Consider the following 19,292-nt stretch of genomic DNA (forward strand, 5'->3'; position numbering starts at 1 on the left):
AATAAATCAAAGAAATAGTTTAGATTACAGTGGAATTGCCCTTGGCAGATCCGAGCACTAAAATTTCAGTCTGGCCATTTTACAATGGAATTGTAAGGGACTAAGGACTTGTTCAGAAATTCTGAAATTATACTGCATGAGCATAATCCAGGGGTTGTATGTCTCCAAGAAACTAAATTAGGGGATGCAGCTTACAATCCTGGTCTAAACTATGAGTTCTATAAGATGAGCTTCACTGATGGGGACCATACCCATGGAGGTGTTGCAATAATTATTGCTAAAACATTGCGACATTTTATTGTTCCCCTGATGTGCAGCTTCAAGCAATTACTATCCGGGCTACTTTTGACCATGAAATCACAATCTGTTCTCTTTACCTTCCCCTGAGATGTAGGTTCACTCTTGGGGACATTCAAGGGTAATTAATCAACTTCCTCCTTTTTTACTACTTGGTGATTTTAATTCTCACAATCCACTTTGGGGTGGTAATTTTTTAGACAGAGGGTAGGATCATTGATGACATTGTTAATAATAATGATCTTACACTTTTTAATGATGGTACTATGACATCATAATATCTAAACAGGTGATTCATCTGCTATAGACTTAAGTATTTGCTCTTCTTCTCTCTATCTGGATTTTAACTGGTCTGTAGATGAATTTCCACATGACAATGATCACTTTTCCATTCATCTGAAGTTTGTGAGAAATGTCCCCTCTAATTATCCTGTTAAATGGAGGGAAAAGGAAGCAGATTGGGTCAAATTTCAAGAAGGTATTAACCTATCCCAGGAATTTGAGTCCTGCAGTTCCCATATAAAGGCTTATGAGTACTTTCCCCCTGAAATATTGAATAGTGCTGAAAACTCAGTACCTAAGACCAAAGGGAAACCACGCAGACCTGCTGTTCCATGGTGGGATAAAACCTGTGGTAATTTGAGGAGAATTACCCGGAAATGTTACAGGCATTATAAATCCAGTCAATCTGCAACAGCTAAATCTATTTACCAACGAGCTATGGCAAAACAGAGAAAATATTTTTAAAAACTAAAAAGAGAATCCTGACTTTCTTATATAAATGGTGTAAATTCTTAGACCCCAATCAGGTTAATCTGGAAAATGATAAGAAAACTAAGTGGCAAATATGTTCCATTGTCAATGCCTTGTTTGAAAATTAATGGAGACCTTGTCTCCAAGCCTGATGAAGTTGCTGAAAAACTGGGTGAGCATTTCTCGAAAGTGTCGAGTTCTAGGAACTATTAACTCAGTTCCAGAATATTAAGAATTCAACCATTCCCTTAATTTAAATTCTGGAAATGGTGAATCTTATAATGTCAAGTTAACTTTAAGGGAATTAAGGGATGCTCTATCATCATCTGAATCGACATTCACGGGAATGATAACATTCTTTATAGCATGCTAAAAAATCTTCCAGATTCAGCGTAGTCTTATCTTTTGAAAATCTTTAACAAAGTGTGGGAAACTGGTATTCTTCCCCCTTTTTGGAAGATTACAGTTGTTGTCCCCGTTAAGAAACCATTGAAAGATCCACATCTAACAAGCTATTGGCCAACATCTCTTACAAGTTGTGTGTACAAATTGTTTGAGAAAATGGTGAATTCTGGACTAATGTGGCATCTAGAGAAAATTGGTTAGTTATCATCTGTCCAATTTGGCTTTAGGAGAAATCGCTCCACTAAGGCTATCATCCCAAATTCAGTAAGGTTTCTCAAAACTCAGTCAGACTATTGGAGTCTTCTTCAGTCTCTAAAAAGCCTATGACACTACTTGGCATTTGGTATTATTAACCCTTTAACGCCGAAGCCCTATTTTCAAAAACGTCTCCCGTATGCCGAGAGGTAGCGCCGAAGCGGAAAAAAAGTTTTTTTCAAAAAATCACAGCGCGCTTAGTTTTCAAGATTAAGAGTTCATTTTTGGCTCCTTTTTTTCTCATTGCTTGAAGTTTAGTATGCAACCATCAGAAATAAAAAAAAATATTATCATATATAAATATTGGAATATATGACAGCGAAAAAAAAAACTCATATAATTGTATACAAATTGCGCTGTAAGGAAAACGGTTGAAGCTAATGAGTTAATTTTTTTTAGTTGTATTGTACACTAAATTGCGATGATTTTGGTATATAACAGATTGTAAAACGATTAAAGCAACACAGAAAATATTATCACAAAATGATGCATGAATTAAGTGTAGCGTGGACGTAAAAAAATTTTTTTAAAAATTCACCAAAAATCAAAATATTGTGCTAGAGACTTTCCAATTATGCCAAAATGAAGAAATTGATTGAATATTACTAGGCTGTAAGTTTTTAGCTTACAATTGCATTTTTGAACCATTTCGATCGAGTTAAAGTTGACCGAAGGTTGATTTTTTCTATTTATCGTTATTTTGATGTAAATATAAAAAACTGTGAAGAGCTAAAGGAACGATATATTTTCGTTGTATTCTACATGAAATTGCGCACATTTTGATGTATAACACTTTATATAACGAATAATATGAAACAAAAAAAATTACGGCAAGCTGGCGCAAGAAATGACAGGATTTTTCAGCGGAGTCACGTATAAGAAGCGAAGGAAAATGTTTTTTCAAAATTCACCAAAAATCTACATATTGTGCTAGAGACTTTCCGTTTGTTGCAAAATGAAGGTAAATGATTGATTGTTACTCGAATGTAATAATTAAAAACGGATGCGTTTTTCGATAATTTCGGTCGAGTCAAAGTTGACCGAATGTTAAAATTTTGTCAGTTATCGTGATTTTGGCGAAAATATTAAAAAACTGTGAAGAGCTAAAGGAATGACATATTTTTTGTTGTATTCTACATGAAATTTCGCACATTTTGATGTATAACACTATGTAACGAATAATATGAAATGCGAAAAAATTACGGCAAGCTGGCGCAAGAAATGCTAGGATTTTCAGCGGAGTATGCGTCTTGTGGGAACAAAGGAAAATGTTTTTAAAAATTCACCAAAAATCTAAATAATGTGCTAGAGACTTTCCGTTTGTTGCAAAATGAAGGTAAATGATTGATTGTTACTCGAAGGTAATAATTATGGCTTACGGATGCGTTTTCGATCATTCGGATCGAGTCAAAGTTGACCGAATGTTAAAATTTTGTCAGTTATCGTGATTTCGGCGAAAATATTAAAAAACTGTGAAGAGCTAAAGGAATGACATATTTTTGTTGTATTCTACATGAAATTGCGCACATTTTGATGTATAACACTTTATGTAACGAATAATATGAAACGGCGAAAAAATTACGGCAAGCTAACGCAAGAAATGCTAGGATTTTCAGCGGAGTATGCGGCGTGGAAGCGAAGGAAAAATTTTTTTAAATTCACCAAAAATCTAAATAATGTGCTAGAGACTTTCCGTTTGTTGCAAAATTAAGGTAAACGATTGATTGTTATTCGAATGAAATAATTAAAAACTACGGATGGGTTTTGATCATTTGTCGAGTCAAAGTTGACGAATGTTAAAATTTTGTCAGTTATCGTGATTTCGGTGAAAATATTAAAAAACTGTGAAGAGCTAAAGGAATGACATATTTTTGTTGTATTCTACATGAAATTGCGCACATTTTGATGTATAACACTTTATGTAACGAATAATATGAAATGGCGAAAAAATTACGGCAAGCTGCGCAAGAAATGCTAGGATTTTCAGCGGGTATCTTAAAAGGAAAAATTTTTTCAAAAATTCACCAAAATTCTAAATATTGTGCTAGAGACTTTCCGTTTGTTGCAAAATGAAGGTAAATGATTGATTGTTACTCAAATGTAATTATTATGGCTTACGGATGCGTTTTTCGACCATTTCGGTCGAGTCAAAGTTGACCGAATGTTAAAATTTTGTCAGTTATTGTGATTTCGATGTAAATATTAAAAAACTGTGAAGAGCTAAAGGAATGATATATTTTTTGTTGTATTCTACATGAAATTACGCACATTTTGATGTATAACACTTTATGTAACGAATAATATGAGAACGACGAAAAAATTACGGCAAGCTGGCGCAAGAAATGACAGGATTTTCAGCGGAGTTCGCGGCGGAAGCGGAGGAAAATTTTTCAAAAATTCACCAAAATTCTAAATATTGTGCTAGAGACTTTCCGTTTGTTGCAAAATGAAGGTAAATGATTGATTGTTACTCAAATGTAATAATTATGGCTTACGGATGCGTTTTTCGACCATTTGGTCGAGTCAAGTTGACGAATGTTAAAATTTTGTCAGTTATCGTGATTTCGATGTAAATATTAAAACACTGTGAAGAGCTAAAGGAATGGTATATTTTTGTTGTATTCTACATAAAAATTTCGCACATTTTGATGTATAACACTTTATGTAACGAATAATATGAAACGGCGAAAAAATTACGGCAAGCTGGCGCAAGAAATGACAGGATTTTCAGCGGAGTTCGGCGTGCGGAGCGGAGGAAAATTTTTTCAAAAAATTCACCAAAATTCTAAATATTGTGCTAGAGACTTTCCGTTTGTTGCAAAATGAAGGTAAACGATTGATTGTTACTCGAATGTAATAATTTTGGCTTACGGATGCGTTTTTCGATCATTTCGGTTGAGTCAAAGTTGACCGAATGTTAAAATTCACTTTGGATGCTGGGTCCTTCTCCAGCATCCCAGTCTAAAACGCTCACTTCCGACAGGCAGTATGCACCTTTCACGGTCCTGACGCCTTTGTGACATCTCTGCAAACATTCTGTTGCAGCACGAATACGCTAACACTCGCAAAAGTTCAACAAAACACGTCTGCTTCAAAATATCGCTCCCGCAAGGTGCTGCTCTGATGCTCTCTGATGCGAGATGGGGGAAATTTGCGCATGCGCGTCTGGGTGACGCTCAGAAACAAAACAACAGCTGGATCCGTGAACTCCCAGCATCCGCTGAGGCGTGGGATTTGAAATCTTCCGCAAACTAGGCCTACAATTATTTTTCCGCGAATATTTAAAAAAAGCATTTTCAGTCGACGTTTGCAACGTCCACTCGGCATTCGACTGACAATTTTGGACGACGTTTAAAATGTCCAACAGGCGTTTAAGGGTTAAGCGGCTTCATGACATGGGAATACAAGGTAATATGTTAAATTTCATCAGCTCATTTCTACGTGACAGGTATCTTAAAGTTAGAATTGGAAATACCATGTCTGATGCTTTTGAGCTGGAGGAAGGCATTCCACAAGGCAGTGTATTGAGTGTTATCTTATTTGCTGTGGCTGTAAACAGCATTGTTGAATGTGTCTCACCTCCAGTAAAGGCATCTTTGTTTGTAGATGACCTTGCTATATATGTCACTAGTTATGATACTATTGCAGCTTGTAATTTCTTGTAAAAGTCAGTTAATGCAATCAGCAATTGGGCTGATGACAATGGCTTTAGATTCTCCCCTTCCAAAACTGTGGCAGTTCGTTTTACTAGAAACACTCGAAAGGAAACCATTCCAAATATCAAGCTGAAAGACACTCTAATACCATATGAGGTGGAGGTGAAGTTTTTAGGGGTGATTTTTTATAAGAAGCTAACATGGGCTAGTCATATTGACTCCTTGAAAATTAAGGCAAAGATTAGACAGATCATGTAGACATATGTGCCCCTTCAACCTTAGGGTCTTTAACCCTTAAACGCCGACTGGACGTATCGTACGTCGACTAAAATTGTCTATCGGGTGCCGAGTGGATGTACCGTACGTCGACTACAAAAAATTTCAACCTTTGGTCAACTTTGACTTGACCGAAATGGTCGAAAAACGCAATTGTAAGCTAAAACTCTTACATTCTAGTAATATTCAATCATTTACCTTCATTTTGCAACAAATTGGAAGTCTCTAGCACAATATTTCGATTTATGGTGAATTTTTGAAAAAACTTTTTCCTTACGTCCGTGCGGTAACTCGGCCGAAAATCTCAGAAATTCTTTCGTCACTTTGTCGTAATGTTTGCACCGTTTTTCTAATAGCCGTTACATAAAGTTTTATATATGAAAATGTGCGCAATTTCATGTAGAATACAACAAAAAATAACTCATGGTTGTAGCTTTTATCAGTTTTGAAATATTTTCATATAAATCACGATAAATAGAAAAAATTCTACCTTCGGTCAACTTTAACTTGACAGAAATGGTCGAAAACTGCAATTGTAAGCTAAAACACTTACAGTCTAGTAATATTCAATCAATTCCCTTCATTTTGCAATAAACAGGAAGTCTCTAGCACAATATTTTGATTTATGGTGAATTTTTGAAAAAAACATTTTTTTACGTCCGCTCGTTACGAATTCATGCATTATTTTGTGATAATATTTTCTCTGTGCTGCTTTGACCGTTTTACAATTTGTTACATACCAAAATCATCGCAATTTAGTGTACAATACAAAGAAAAAAAATAACTCATTAGCTTTAACCGTTTTTCTCACAGCGCGATTTGTATACAATTACAGTATGAAATTTTTGTTTTGCGCTGTCATATATTTCAATATTTATATATGATAATGATATTTTTTTTTCATTTCTGATGGTTGTATATTAAACTTCAGGCAATGACAAAAAAAGGAGCCAAAAATGAACTCTTAATCTTAAAAACTAACCGTGCTGTGATTTTTTGAAAAAAACTTTTTTTCTGCTTCGGCGCTAACTCCCGAACGCCTCCGGCATACGGCAGACACTTTTGCAAATAGAGGCTCGGCGTTTATTAAGGATTAATCTAAACAAGAGAACACATATATGTGGATATATTTCCCTTTACAACCTTAGGGCTTTCTCTAATCAAACAAAGAGAAATGCTTATCAATATCAATAATAAGGTATAGTCCACCTCAACAATAATTATCAACCAGGTACTCGGACATACAACAACTGGGATTAAATACAGCAGAACAAATCAAAATAATAATATGTACACATTTACTTTGCTCTTTACATCAGGGACTTTAATCCAAATCAGCAGAGTAAATTAATCAGTAGAATAACATATACCCATAGTATCAATTTTCCCTTACACCAACAAAGCTCAGACCTTATTTAACGACAGCTTGTCCTAAAGATCAATAAAACACCCAAGTCCATATGAGATCCACTAATAATGTGTAAACAGAAGACACTGAATTAGTACTCTTCGTACTTAAATAAGGGTTTTTATAAGGGGTAGAAGTCACTTATTCACACAGATTGTTCAACAGCAGAGCAGACTCCTTTAACAGAAAAAACTAAAAAACAACAACAAAAATAAATAAGCAGAAGTAAAAAAATTATCACACCAATTTGTTTCAAAAATAAATAACCCTATATCAACACAACCCATAACTTTTTCTTTTGTTTTTCAAACTCATTACATTCCCCCTTACTAAAGAAGTAAACTTCTTTTCCCTTATCGTACTAAAAAAAACAACTACTGTACCATAACTAAATTTTAAAATGTTACTTAATAGTGAGTACAGGCAGTCCCCAGTTTACGATGGGGGTTCCGTTTTTACGCTGCGTCGTAAACCGAAGATCGTCGTGAACTGAAAAATCATTGAAAATCGTCAAAAATCCTAAGAAAACCTGACTTTTAATGCTTTGGGTGTATTGAAAACGATGTAAACTGCATTTTTATTGAGTTTTTCATAAAAAAAATATCCAAATTTTGATTATTCTGCTGTTTTGGAGCCATATTTCTTCTGTCGGATCGGCGTATGATGCGTCGTAACCCCGGAACATGCGTTGTATACCGGGAAATAATTTCTGATGAATACATTTGAAAAGCGTCGTAACCCCAGAACGTCGTAAGCTGGACCTGTCGTAAACTGGGGACTGCCAGTATAAATGTATTTATTGCGTGATTGTGTTGCAGTTTTTTAATTTCATTTTCATTCATTTGGTCCCAGTGCTAGGCCTCTGGCCTAGACCTGTCATTTCATCCAAATCCTTGGGGCCAGTCCTATAAGAGCTACCCCTCCCTCTGCTGAAGGGGCTACCCTTCAAAAAGACTATAAGGCCTCTGAGGAGTTTTCATGTCAGCCTATCATCTGACACACACTCACAAAGCTCCAAGTAAAGTATATCCTCACAAGGGGCGGACCTTCCCACAACTATTCTGGTGGTGAAAGGTTTAACATTATTATTAGGTGATGGAATATTGACTTGAAGAATAGGATAAAAAAGGAATTAACAAACAGACATAACACTTATGTAGGGCGTAACCGAAAAGCATAATTTAGTTTCATAAATAATGACCCTCCTTTAACACTACACAATAATACAAGTTTATACAGCATATCTTTCCTAGATTATCTTGTCAAACAATAAACAAAATATAATAAAACGAGGGTCTTTCATGAATACACTTTTTTTAATATCACTATAGTAGGGATGAAAGTAATGACAGAATGACCTTTGGTGTTGCTTAAGAGTATACCAGTTAGGGTTAGTTGGAGCAGCACCCCGTATGGGGGCTATAGCAGCCCACTGTACTTTTGTGAGAGGAGCTAGGAAACTGTTGGAGCCATTGACGTTATGTAAATGCTGACGAATATGTTTACGTCAAGTTCTGTTCTCCTGAACACTTTGAACGACGGGAATGGACAGAATGCATTTCGTGCCCTACCCCTTAAAGAAAGGGTACAACATAACCGTAAATTTGTGCCCTACCCCTTAAAGAAAGGGTATGACATAACCTTAAAAATGGCAAATGCCTGTTTAATGGCAGTTCAATCCTAAAATAAGAGCTCATTGTGTAAGCATTATTTCTTGATCTCCATAACAGTTTTGGAAACTGCTCAGCTTACAGACATCAAGGTTTAACCACGAAAGAATAATCCATTGTCAGGAATTAACTGAAAGGTACACAAGCTAAATCTAAAATTTAACTGACATGTATGCAAGCCATTTTAAAAATTAATTGAAATGTGCACCAGCTGTTTTAAAAATTAGCTGAAATGTGCACAAGCCCTTTTAAAAGTCTGGGTCCAATTTCTTGTTGGAATCGTCATTGAGCCAAATTTCCTTTCAGTTTTAAAAAGCGTCGTCTTGGTATAAATCAAGCAGGCCATTGGTCAAGTTGGCAAAAGACCCTCTGTCAGAGAGTTCCCTTGCTGTCTGTAATCTTCCATTCTTATCACATGTCTAGACCATCTCAATCTATTTAGGCATTGAGACAAATGTGGTGCTGCAGTTTGAAGTTGATTGTTTGGCAGTCTCGTAAAGGATTGATTTGTATACAGTATAAGGTGTGCTTATTCAGCTTGAACCAAAACTGTTTTGTCCATGTCTTATTTCCATTCTATTAAGGCTCATGGAAAGCATTATAACTAGATCTATAGCTAAGGTAAATTTAACATGGTTCATACAGATGGTTTGTTCATAAACGAGAGGTAAAGTTAAAGAAGCTGAACAGCCGAATGGGAAGAGACCAAAGCTAACAGGTTTAAATGAAAAGGTTTAGAGCAATAGAGCCGTCAGGGGGACACGTAGTACTTGAGCCTCCTTTGGGGCCATCAGTATCTATGAAACACGCAAATTGTCCAAACTAGCTTCACTAAAATGTTTGTGAAATGAATGTTATTATTCCAGAGCAAGATACATCCAGAAGTCGGCCGAGATGATACTCTCAAAGGGTGGAGAAGCTTGGCTACACTCACTGAAGAAGCTCCCTTATCCAGAATGCCATGCAGAGCTTGCTAGTCTTTGTGGAATAGGGGCTAAAGTAAGTTAGCAATGTTCAGTCATTCAAGTATTAACGTTTTCAGGCGTCAAATTTGGGTCAGAAGCTCTAAGGAGTAATAATTTTTCTGGTTTTTAGCGAGATTATGCAAAAAGTTACGAGGGGATGTTGGTGAAAATTGTACCAAAGGAGGTCCTTCATTTACCAGTGAGTGATTATATTTTGGGAGAGATCCAAATCTTTATAAGTAACCTTTGTAAGAAACCTTTGTTACTCGTATATATGAATCACCAGACACCACATCTGTCCTTCCAATTTGTGATATGACCCTCCCAGCACTTTCTCCAAGAATCTCAGTTTCATGTAGAGAAACCTTTTGGGAGTGTCCTCCATTTGCATGAGAAGTTCTTGGTGGCATCGAGAAGTCCTGGTCTTCGGCATCTGTCGTAAATCTCTGCCCCAGTTAATCTAGCTCTTTACAGGCAATCTTTATACAGCATTAAGGCTGATGCTAATCTGCTGATGTCCCTTTCAATTGTCGTCAGGGTAAAAGTGTTCCACCTCCTCCAGTGTCTGACCTTCCACCTTGAAATTATTGTGCCCATCTTCACTTTGATCCTTGCTTCTGTGGCGCCATCTATTGCTTTCAGTATAGCATTGCATTTGTCTGTATACCTCACTCTAAGTATGATCAATGTGCTTGTATCGTGGAGGAAAATGTCTAGCCTTTATATACAGTATTAGGTTTAATGTTGTATCTTGTTTTTAGTCCCGCATAAAATTCAAAGACAGTATTTAAGATGAATTATGTAACAGATTTTGTGTACTTTTGTAATTGCTTCTAACTTCGATAGAGTTCTTTAAGTAAAAAGGAAAGTTCTTGCTGTTATTTCTAAGACTTGCCAACACCTGCGGACAACATATACTATACTGTCCTTTTTGCACTTATAAGAGTGATTGAGGATTTTCTCAATCAAACCAGAATGAATTAGCTGACCGGTCTGTCTCGAATTATTTTTAGGCTGCAGTAAGATCCCCGTCACAGCTACTTTATTAGGTAAATGGGGATTAATTGCATGTATAGAAATAAAGTACAAAGTATTATATAAAATTGTTTATAAAATAAATGAAATTATGTTTCCTTGGACACAAGCCATGTAGTTTACACTTCACCATTTCCTGTGATTCTTCAGTTGACATCAGGTCGTCCATTTACATTGCAATACAACAGTAAGATATATTTTGCCTGAATGTCTAGATTTCAGAATAAGATTACAGATTTCAGTCACCAGTGAGTGACAAGTACTAGATGGAGAAGTCCCTTGAAGGAATTTTGTCAGGAATGTCAACATTTTTAGTCTATCAAGTTATGAAATTTTAACAAAACGGAAGTAAAATTGAAATTATTTTCTCACAAGGACCAATCTTGTATGTTAAAACTAAAAAATAAAAATTATTGATTGTTCCCAGAAAGTTTAATTAATAATAATAATACTGTACTGTAATTCCACAGGTAGCTGATTGCATCTGTCTCATGTCAATGGGTCACCTGGAGGCCATACCTGTCGACACGCACGTGTTCCAAATTGCCGCCAGGGATTACTTGCCGCACCTGAGGTCTTGCAAGACAGTGACTGACAGAGTCTATAAGGAAATTGGCGACCACTTCAGGAAGGTCTTTGGAGAGTATGCCGGCTGGGCTCATTCTGTAAGTATGGCAGATGTGGTTAGTTAGTTTGTTATAGTTTAAGCAGGTTTAAGTGCACTGAGATCATATCCTAACAGTTGAGGAGAGATGGACTGGATCTGTGGTAAGAATGGGAGTTTCAGATAGTTTTTTAATTCATTTTAAAAGTCATATCAAAGTCTTGTGCATTGTAAAGCAAAGGGGAACTGCACTCTTTTTAGCTACCAAAAACCTACATATGTTATGAAGCACCTGGTTTCACACTGCACAACTCTGCATGCATGCAATTTGACAATTGTAAAAATGATGACCTCATGCACAAAAAGATTACAACAGTATTTTTGAAAGGGGACGAAAACTTTGTATCACAAATTGAAATATAACAGGTGTGATTGACAGGTATAACCTTAAGAATCACAGACCTTAGCATTTGTAAATGAAGTGTTGTTAATTGGTATAAGTATTATCCTTACAAAGGATTTCAGAATGACAGAAAAAACTCCCTGTGAGTTTTACAGACCCAAAAGAGGTAGCTTCTCCCTGGATGGTGTAGAAGAAATTAGCTTTTCATTCACTTAGGAGGATTTGGTGGATTCCATACTGAATTAAGTTGTTCATAACGGCCCCCTCGACTTGGGACCACCTTGGCATGGTGAGAGGGCTCTTGGACCCTAGGAATTTGTTCCCGGGTTTGAGTTATTGCTAAAAGTTATTGGACCCGTGAAGTAGGAAAAGATATCATAATTAGGATTGGGTTTATATCTGAAGCTAAATAGTGAGAACTGTGGTAGGACCATCAACTGCCCGATAATGTTTAGACCTGAGAGTTATCAGATTGATAGCTCAAAGGCAGAACTATTCTTTAGGGCTGGACCACAGATTCCAGGGGGGTCTGGTTCTGGGGATAGGACTCTCAGCATTCTGTCTGGTTTGCCCATAACATGATTAGGAAGGGGGTTATTGTATTCTTGTAATACTCTCAGTCGTAGTAAGTGGGTTTGGCTTACAACTGGGCCACTCTAATCATGTTGTGCCATCCCCTTTGTGGTAGGGTAGGGGGCGGACATTTGGGAGTCAGTTCTCTTGGTTTTCAGGTTTAATTTTTTTCCCTCCAATCTTTATGAGTAGTAATTATAAAGATTAGAGTACCCCTGGGCCCTTTGATGGAACCGTCTTGGCACACATTTGACGAGCGCTGCTCCAGCACAGAGCAAATCTTCTGGTATGGAAATGGACAATTCTCTGGATAATCCAAACAATCAAAATCAGGGTGGTATTAAAACACCCAAAAAGAGTAAATATTGACATGACCCAACCTTGACTCACTCCTACTCGAGGTTGGTCAAGTTTTCTAACCATGGAAGCTGACCAAAATATTTCCGCTTTAAAATTAGAAAATTATTTATTAAATAGGCATGCAATGGCAGAAATGTCATTCAGACAAATAAAGTAGAAGACTTGGCGTATAGAAGCCACAAAAAAAGTCAGTCCGAAGACTATTTGTCTTAAAAATATAGATAACATCAAGGTGAAAGTGGAAAAACACGACACTATGAACAGCATTCAGGGTACCATTGTACTTCCTGAAAATAACAATGAACCAGTTGATAAGAAAATGCTATTAGACTCTCTCAAAAAGAGATACCCTAAGGTCCAGGATTGTGAGGTATATGTTGTACCAAGTAAAAAAAAAAGAAAGAAATAAATATTAAAAATAGCAAAATTAAATTTGAGGGTGGAGATATACCACAAAAAATAGAAATTTTAGGCCAAAAGAGTGTTAAGACCCTATATCCCAAAGCCATGGCAGTGTCAAAATTGCAGAAAGTATGGGCACACAGAGAAGATTGTATAAATGAACTGGTATGTGCATATTGTGGATCTCCTGAACATAGCACAAAATGGAAGTACAATGAACCAAAGTGTATAAACTGTGGGCAGAATCATCATGCAAGGCCCAAAGAATGTATTTACTACATATACGATACAGAATTACAAATGTTACGAGAAAGAAAGGGATGTCTATAAAAGAGGCTAAATTAGAATTGAAAGTGAGAGGAATTCAAGATCCTGCTAAGAAACTTACATATTCGTCAGTAACAAAAACCAATAATGAAACAAGAACACATACAAATAGAAGTAATAAAATGCATCTAAATAAATCTCAAGAAATTAATGCTTTACAGAAAAACTAAAATGGTAAAGAATAAAGAAACAGGTACAAATGATATGGATAACATTTTATCAAATTCATTTGAAATGTTAATGCAAATAGGAGCACAAGAAGATACGACTACAGAAGTAACAGAGGAAAGTTGTGAAGGACCGGAAATTAAGGATTAAAAAAGACCTTTGGAGAGAACACCACCCAAAACAAAAAGAATCAACTATTATTAGAGTAACATCGGTTAAACCAAAGACAAAAGATATGAAGAAAGAACAAAAACAAGCTAAGAATATACCTTGGTCTCCAAAAATAATAGTAAAACCTATGGATGCAGATTTCTAAAACACTGAAGAAGTGGAAGAGACCAGTACCATAGATAAGAATGATTATGTCAGGGGAGAAGAGATTACTCCATCACCAATAATTGGGACAAGAGCAAATGAAACAAGGAATGTACATGAAAACACGTGGATGTAATGATTGTTTTGGTGAATTTTATTTCAATAATAATTAAAATATAACAAAAGATGGTTTAACAAATGTTATAGGAAATTTTATGAAATATAGAAAAAAAGAAACCATAGATTTGGGTATCCATGAAGAAGGTTGCATGTGCATTGAGCACTTAATATATTATAAAGAGAAACAAATGAATGTCGTGAGTAAATTATTAGAAAAAATCCAAGTTGGTAATACAAAAAAAGAAAGCAAAACTCGACTGCTTAACAAAATATTTTCAGTAGCTATATCATACTATGGAACGTAAATGGTCTACCGTCCAGATTACACCTCGGAGAAATACAACCATTACTAAAAGAATATGAACCAATAATATTATGTTTACAACATGTCAGCAAAACTGTACCAGCAATAGATAAATACACCTTAGCATCAACATCACAAGAGGAAGAAGGAAATTTAGTTATAGCTACATATGTACATAACAAAGTAGTTTATGACAAATTACCTATAAACATTACTGACTTGCAAATATCAGGTATTACAATCTGAATAAAAAATGATAATTATGTAAATTATAATTTTTATACAACCAACCTCAAAAAAATTACGACAATTGATAAACTTAAAGAATTACTTAACAATTCCAAGGAACCTGCGTTAATAGTAGGTGATTTTAATGCTCACAATCCAATATGGGACTGTAATTGTACAAACTCAAATAGAGCAGGAAGTGAAATAGAAGAATTCAGAGATTCATACGACATGTGCTGTATAAATGATAATGAAATCAACACATATTTTTCAAAAACACATAGAACGTTTTCCTTAATAAACTTAGCTCTATGTACAACAGTAATGTAAAGACGACTCTGGTGCCCCCTTTTGGCCACAGAAGGAATGGTTCCCAGACCCTCTGGATCTCCTCATAGACTTTCCAAGGCCCCTCCCTGCTATTCCAAGTCTTCTCAGACAACTGCACTGCAGGATATTCCACCAAGGCCTGTCCATGCTGGCTCTGACAGGCTTTCAGCTGTCAGTAGACTTGTCCGAGTGAAAGGATTTTCGCAATCGGCATCAGAGGCCATAGCCAAATGTAGGCGTGCCTCATCCACCAACCTCTACCAGGCAAAGTGGAATTTTTTAGGACCTGGTGCAGAAGAAACGCAGTTTCATCTTCTCAGACGTTTATCCCTCAAATAGCGGATTTTCTTTTTTACTTGAAGTCTTCTCTAGGAAGGTCTTCTTCCATCATAAAAGGCTACAGAGCAATGCTCAGCTCTGTTTTCTTTCACAGAGGCCTCGACATTTCTTCTAATTAGGATATTTCAGACCTGATTAAGTCGTTCGACACCACCAGATCTAGAAAGGAGGAGAATTGCCCTTGAATCTAGATGTGGTGATTAAGTGGTTATCAAGTGAGTGCTTCGAACCTATGCACTCTTCTTCTCTGAGGGTACTAAATAAAAAGATTATTTTTCTAGTAGCACTGATCACTGCAAAGAGAGTAAGTAAGATTCAAGCAACCGACAGAAGGATCGGTTTTTCGAACAGAGACGTAGTCTATTCCTTCTTATTAAGTTTTTTGTCGAAGAATGAGAACCCTTCATACCCTTGGCCTCATTCTTTCACCATTAAGAGCCTATCTGATATTCAGAGATTATCAAATCTTGGAAGTAGATCAACAAAGGAAATTTTTGTCAGAATCTACATTTTCAGCAATACCAGTTTTAATGCTCATGAGGAGCTGTGATTTAATTGATAAAATATAAAAATAAGTAAATAATAAAAACACAGAAACCTGTAGGGTGTCTAATGAATTTTAAAACAACTAAATTTTAAAATTTTCCTTAGCTTATTCTGAATTTTGATAAACGTTTTTAGTGGGTATATGTGGAAACATGAGTATAAATGTATTTGTTGAGTGAATGTGTTCCAGTATGAGACCGTATGCCTTTGTGCAGTTTTTAATTTCGTTTTCATTCATTCATCACCATACCAAATGACCTATTTGGTCCCAGTGCTAGGCCTGTGGCCTAGACCTTTCATTTCATCCAAATCCTTTTGGCCAGCCCTATGAAAGCTAATAGTGAGCTCAGTGGTCAAACTGTTTTAATATTAATTAGTTGTTCATACACGGAACAAACCTGGGGTCTTAACACTAGGATAAATCTTCTAGTGCCAGCTGGAACCGGTAAAAAATTCGACAGAATTGTATAGGCAAGGAACTGGTGGCATCTGTCCTCACAAATTGGGTGGAACAACCACCAACCCAAGCTGGGACTTGTGATGCATCAGTATTCTTCTTACTGCCTTTGAGTGAGGACATCTTGTTCTTTGTCTCCTCCCTAAAGCCAGTTCTTTGTTCTTTGTTTGCCTGTGTTTTATTTCCGTGTTTCAGCGTGAAGGGTTTGTGTGGGGAGGAGTTGTATTTATCATGGATACCCAAAACCCTGATAGCTCCATCTGTGGTTCCTGTAAGCCTCAGAGGTTGTTCCCTGATGTTGGAGGATTCCCTTGTTCTCGCTTCTTAGCCTCCATGAATATGGATCCACATTCAAGTGCAGTAGGTGTTGAGCAAATGTATGTAATGTCACTAATCCTTGTTCAGAATGTCGTTCTTGGTCAGTGGATCATTGGAAGAGGTTCTCCGAGAAGGGTCAGCACAAGAGGAAGACGAACACACCAGCTTTGTTGGTTAGTTTTGCAACTCCTTCATTTTTTCAGCCTCCTCTTGAGGCTACCCCTTCTTTTGAAAGCCCGGTTCCAGTTGCTTCACCTTCTGTATTAGATTTTTCCCATACCCCTTCTTGTTCTTCCAACGATTTGTCGAGGGAAGTATCGGGAGAGGTTTCGGGAGAATTTTTGTCTGATTTTGCCTCTTCTTTCCCTTTTGGGGAAGGGGGGGGGGGCATCGCCATCTTTGTCCCTCTTTCCAGCCTGTGATGCGCAGAAGATGGCGAGTATTTCAGCATGATGTCACAGCCAGTTCCCTTTGTGACATCACCTTTGGCTTCATCAACCTTAGTGACGTCATAGCCTGCTGCTACTTTGACATCGCCTACTGTGCCATCTGTGGATTTCCTGGTTATAGCAGTGTTGGAAAGACTGGATTCGGTGATTGAGGAGAAATGTATCCGTGGTTATAAGAAGAAGAGACATGAAACATCTGTGTCTTCTTCTTCTTCGTTGTCGCCAATGTTGCAGTCATCTGTGTCCCCTGTACTTGCTCTGGTGAAGCATGGGGGAATTAGGGACTTCGTGTCTGATCCTAGTGCCAAGAAGAGAAGGATCATTTCTTCTCCTTCGAGCCGGGACAGTCACATCCCACTCAAGAGGCATGTTTCGGAATCGGCAGTGGCTCACAAGTCCTCAACTTTGCATGACTGTGGTTCTCCCATGTTCGTTTGTCCTCTGAAGGCTACGGACGTATGGGATGTTCGAACCTCCTCCTCTTTGGCCGTGGGTCATGACTCTTTGGATGTGGATGGTGTTGGAACATCTTCAGGAACCACACAGACGTATGTGGGTGACAGCGTTCGTCTGCCGGACTTGGATACACAAGGGCCTCTCTCTAAAAGGAGATATGATGTTGTGTCTGTGTCTCCTGTTCAGCCTGTTAAAGTTCGGAGGAAGGATGTCAGCTCTCTGATCAAGATACCCTGGGTTGTGGATTATTCTGATGACATCCGGGCAAATGTGAACGGCTGTGCAGTGTCTAGGCCGGTAGAGGATGGAGATGGTAGTCGTCCGTCGGGCCATCGATCAAGATCTCATTCACTCAGAGATGTTCGTGGTTCCCCTTCAGTGAGTCACAGCCGAAGGAGTGTGGGTAGGCTCGGTCGTATTCGTCTCCGGAACAGTCGGACGACTGGAATGTACATAGTTCATGGTGGGGATCGAGGGGCAGATACCATGGCTCACTTTCATCTTCCCTGGGTCGTGGACGTGACTCTACCAGGCTGGGAGAGGATTCTCGTCCATCGCACGACAATGGTTGTTTGAGTTCCAGAGTGGATCTTCGGGATCTTCCTGTTCCCTCCACTTGTGGTGGTCAGATTCCACAGGAGGTGTAGGATTTGGAAAGCCAGGAGTTTCTTTCCTCTTATGCAGATGTAATAGATCTGATTCGTCAGTTCAGTAATCTTTCTAAGAGAACTGAAACTCCTTCCACGATTGCTCCTACAGATATTGAAGCCCTTTTAGGCCCTAAGAAGGATGTTAGGACTTCTTTTGAGTTGCAGTCCGCCAGTCATGTGGATTTGGTCCTTTTATGAATTCATTGGTCTCGCGTTGGGATAACTTGTTATGATCAAATAGATCTTTCAGGTTTCTCCCAGCCCCTCTACTTCGCCATAGGAGATATTATACAACACCAATTGTTCCACTGCTGAGTAGACAGATCAGTTCAGACATCATACATTTATGGCCGGAGCCAACTTTAGATCAGGTTAGGACAGAGTGTCCCTCCCTAATGTGTCAAGAAGTGGGTGATGGCATCTGCAATCTTCCAAACATCATCTTGGTTGGATTTATGGTTGACAGTGGTGGCCAAAATTACCTCTTCTGTGGCTGCAAGGAGTTCGGTAGATGAGACAGCTTTTACCAGATTGCTCCAGTCTGGCTCTAAGGCCATCTCATACTTAGTGAATCTGAGCACTAATGTATGGGCCAATATTCTGTTGGTGAGAAGAGATGGCCCTGGCCAAAGTTGCCTGGTCAGTGGATGTGGACTCCTTATTGTCGCTCAGGAATGGCAATATTTTGGAGTCCTAATTGCTGCTGCCGAAAGATACGCTGGAGGTGGCAATTGATAGACGTTGGTCTGACACAAGTGATAGGCTAGTGCAGCAGGCTTGTGAGACAGACACAACAACCTGCACCGAAGAAGGTAGTGAGACCTGCTCCTGCACCTAGACCTCCTCAGTTGGCCTCTTCAGTGGAGAAGTCAATGCAACAATGGCCCTTTCAGACCCGTGCTAGAAGAGGGAGGGGTAATAGGGGCAGAGGCAGAGGTACACTCACTGCCACCAGTGGGGCGATGCCTGGCGAACCATTGGGCTGTGTGGCAGAGATACGGGGCAGAGCCGTGGGTAGTAAATGTCCTTCGGGTGGGTTATATACTCCCATTCACCTCACTCCTCCTCTTTCAGATTGCCCTCTCCTTCACCTCCTTATGATCCGGGATCACAAAAACACCTAGTACTGCAAGAGGAAGTGAAGAAGATGATGGCCAAAAGAGCAGTAGAGCAAGTAGAGTGTCCTTTGCCAGGGTTCTACAGCCTAATCTTCCTGGTTCCAA

General features: G+C 38.0%; 1 protein-coding gene across 4 annotated transcripts in view; it reads left to right on the forward strand.

Annotated features, from left to right (window-relative positions):
* Ogg1 (8-oxoguanine DNA glycosylase) overlaps positions 1-19,292 on the forward strand; it is a 510,811-nt gene that overhangs the window by 150,138 nt on the left and 341,381 nt on the right. For all 4 annotated transcript variants that reach the window (XR_010857934.1, XM_067132074.1, XM_067132075.1 and 1 more), the window contains 2 exons: positions 9,587-9,719; positions 11,191-11,385. Coding sequence is in view for 3 of the 4 variants with exons in the window: in XM_067132074.1 (XP_066988175.1) it covers positions 9,587-9,719; positions 11,191-11,385 (328 nt within the window). In the remaining variant the exon portion in view is untranslated. The remainder of the gene's footprint in view (positions 1-9,586; positions 9,720-11,190; positions 11,386-19,292) is intronic.

Source organism: Macrobrachium rosenbergii, chromosome 30, assembly GCF_040412425.1.
Source record: "Macrobrachium rosenbergii isolate ZJJX-2024 chromosome 30, ASM4041242v1, whole genome shotgun sequence".
NCBI classification, from domain to species: domain Eukaryota; kingdom Metazoa; phylum Arthropoda; class Malacostraca; order Decapoda; family Palaemonidae; genus Macrobrachium; species Macrobrachium rosenbergii.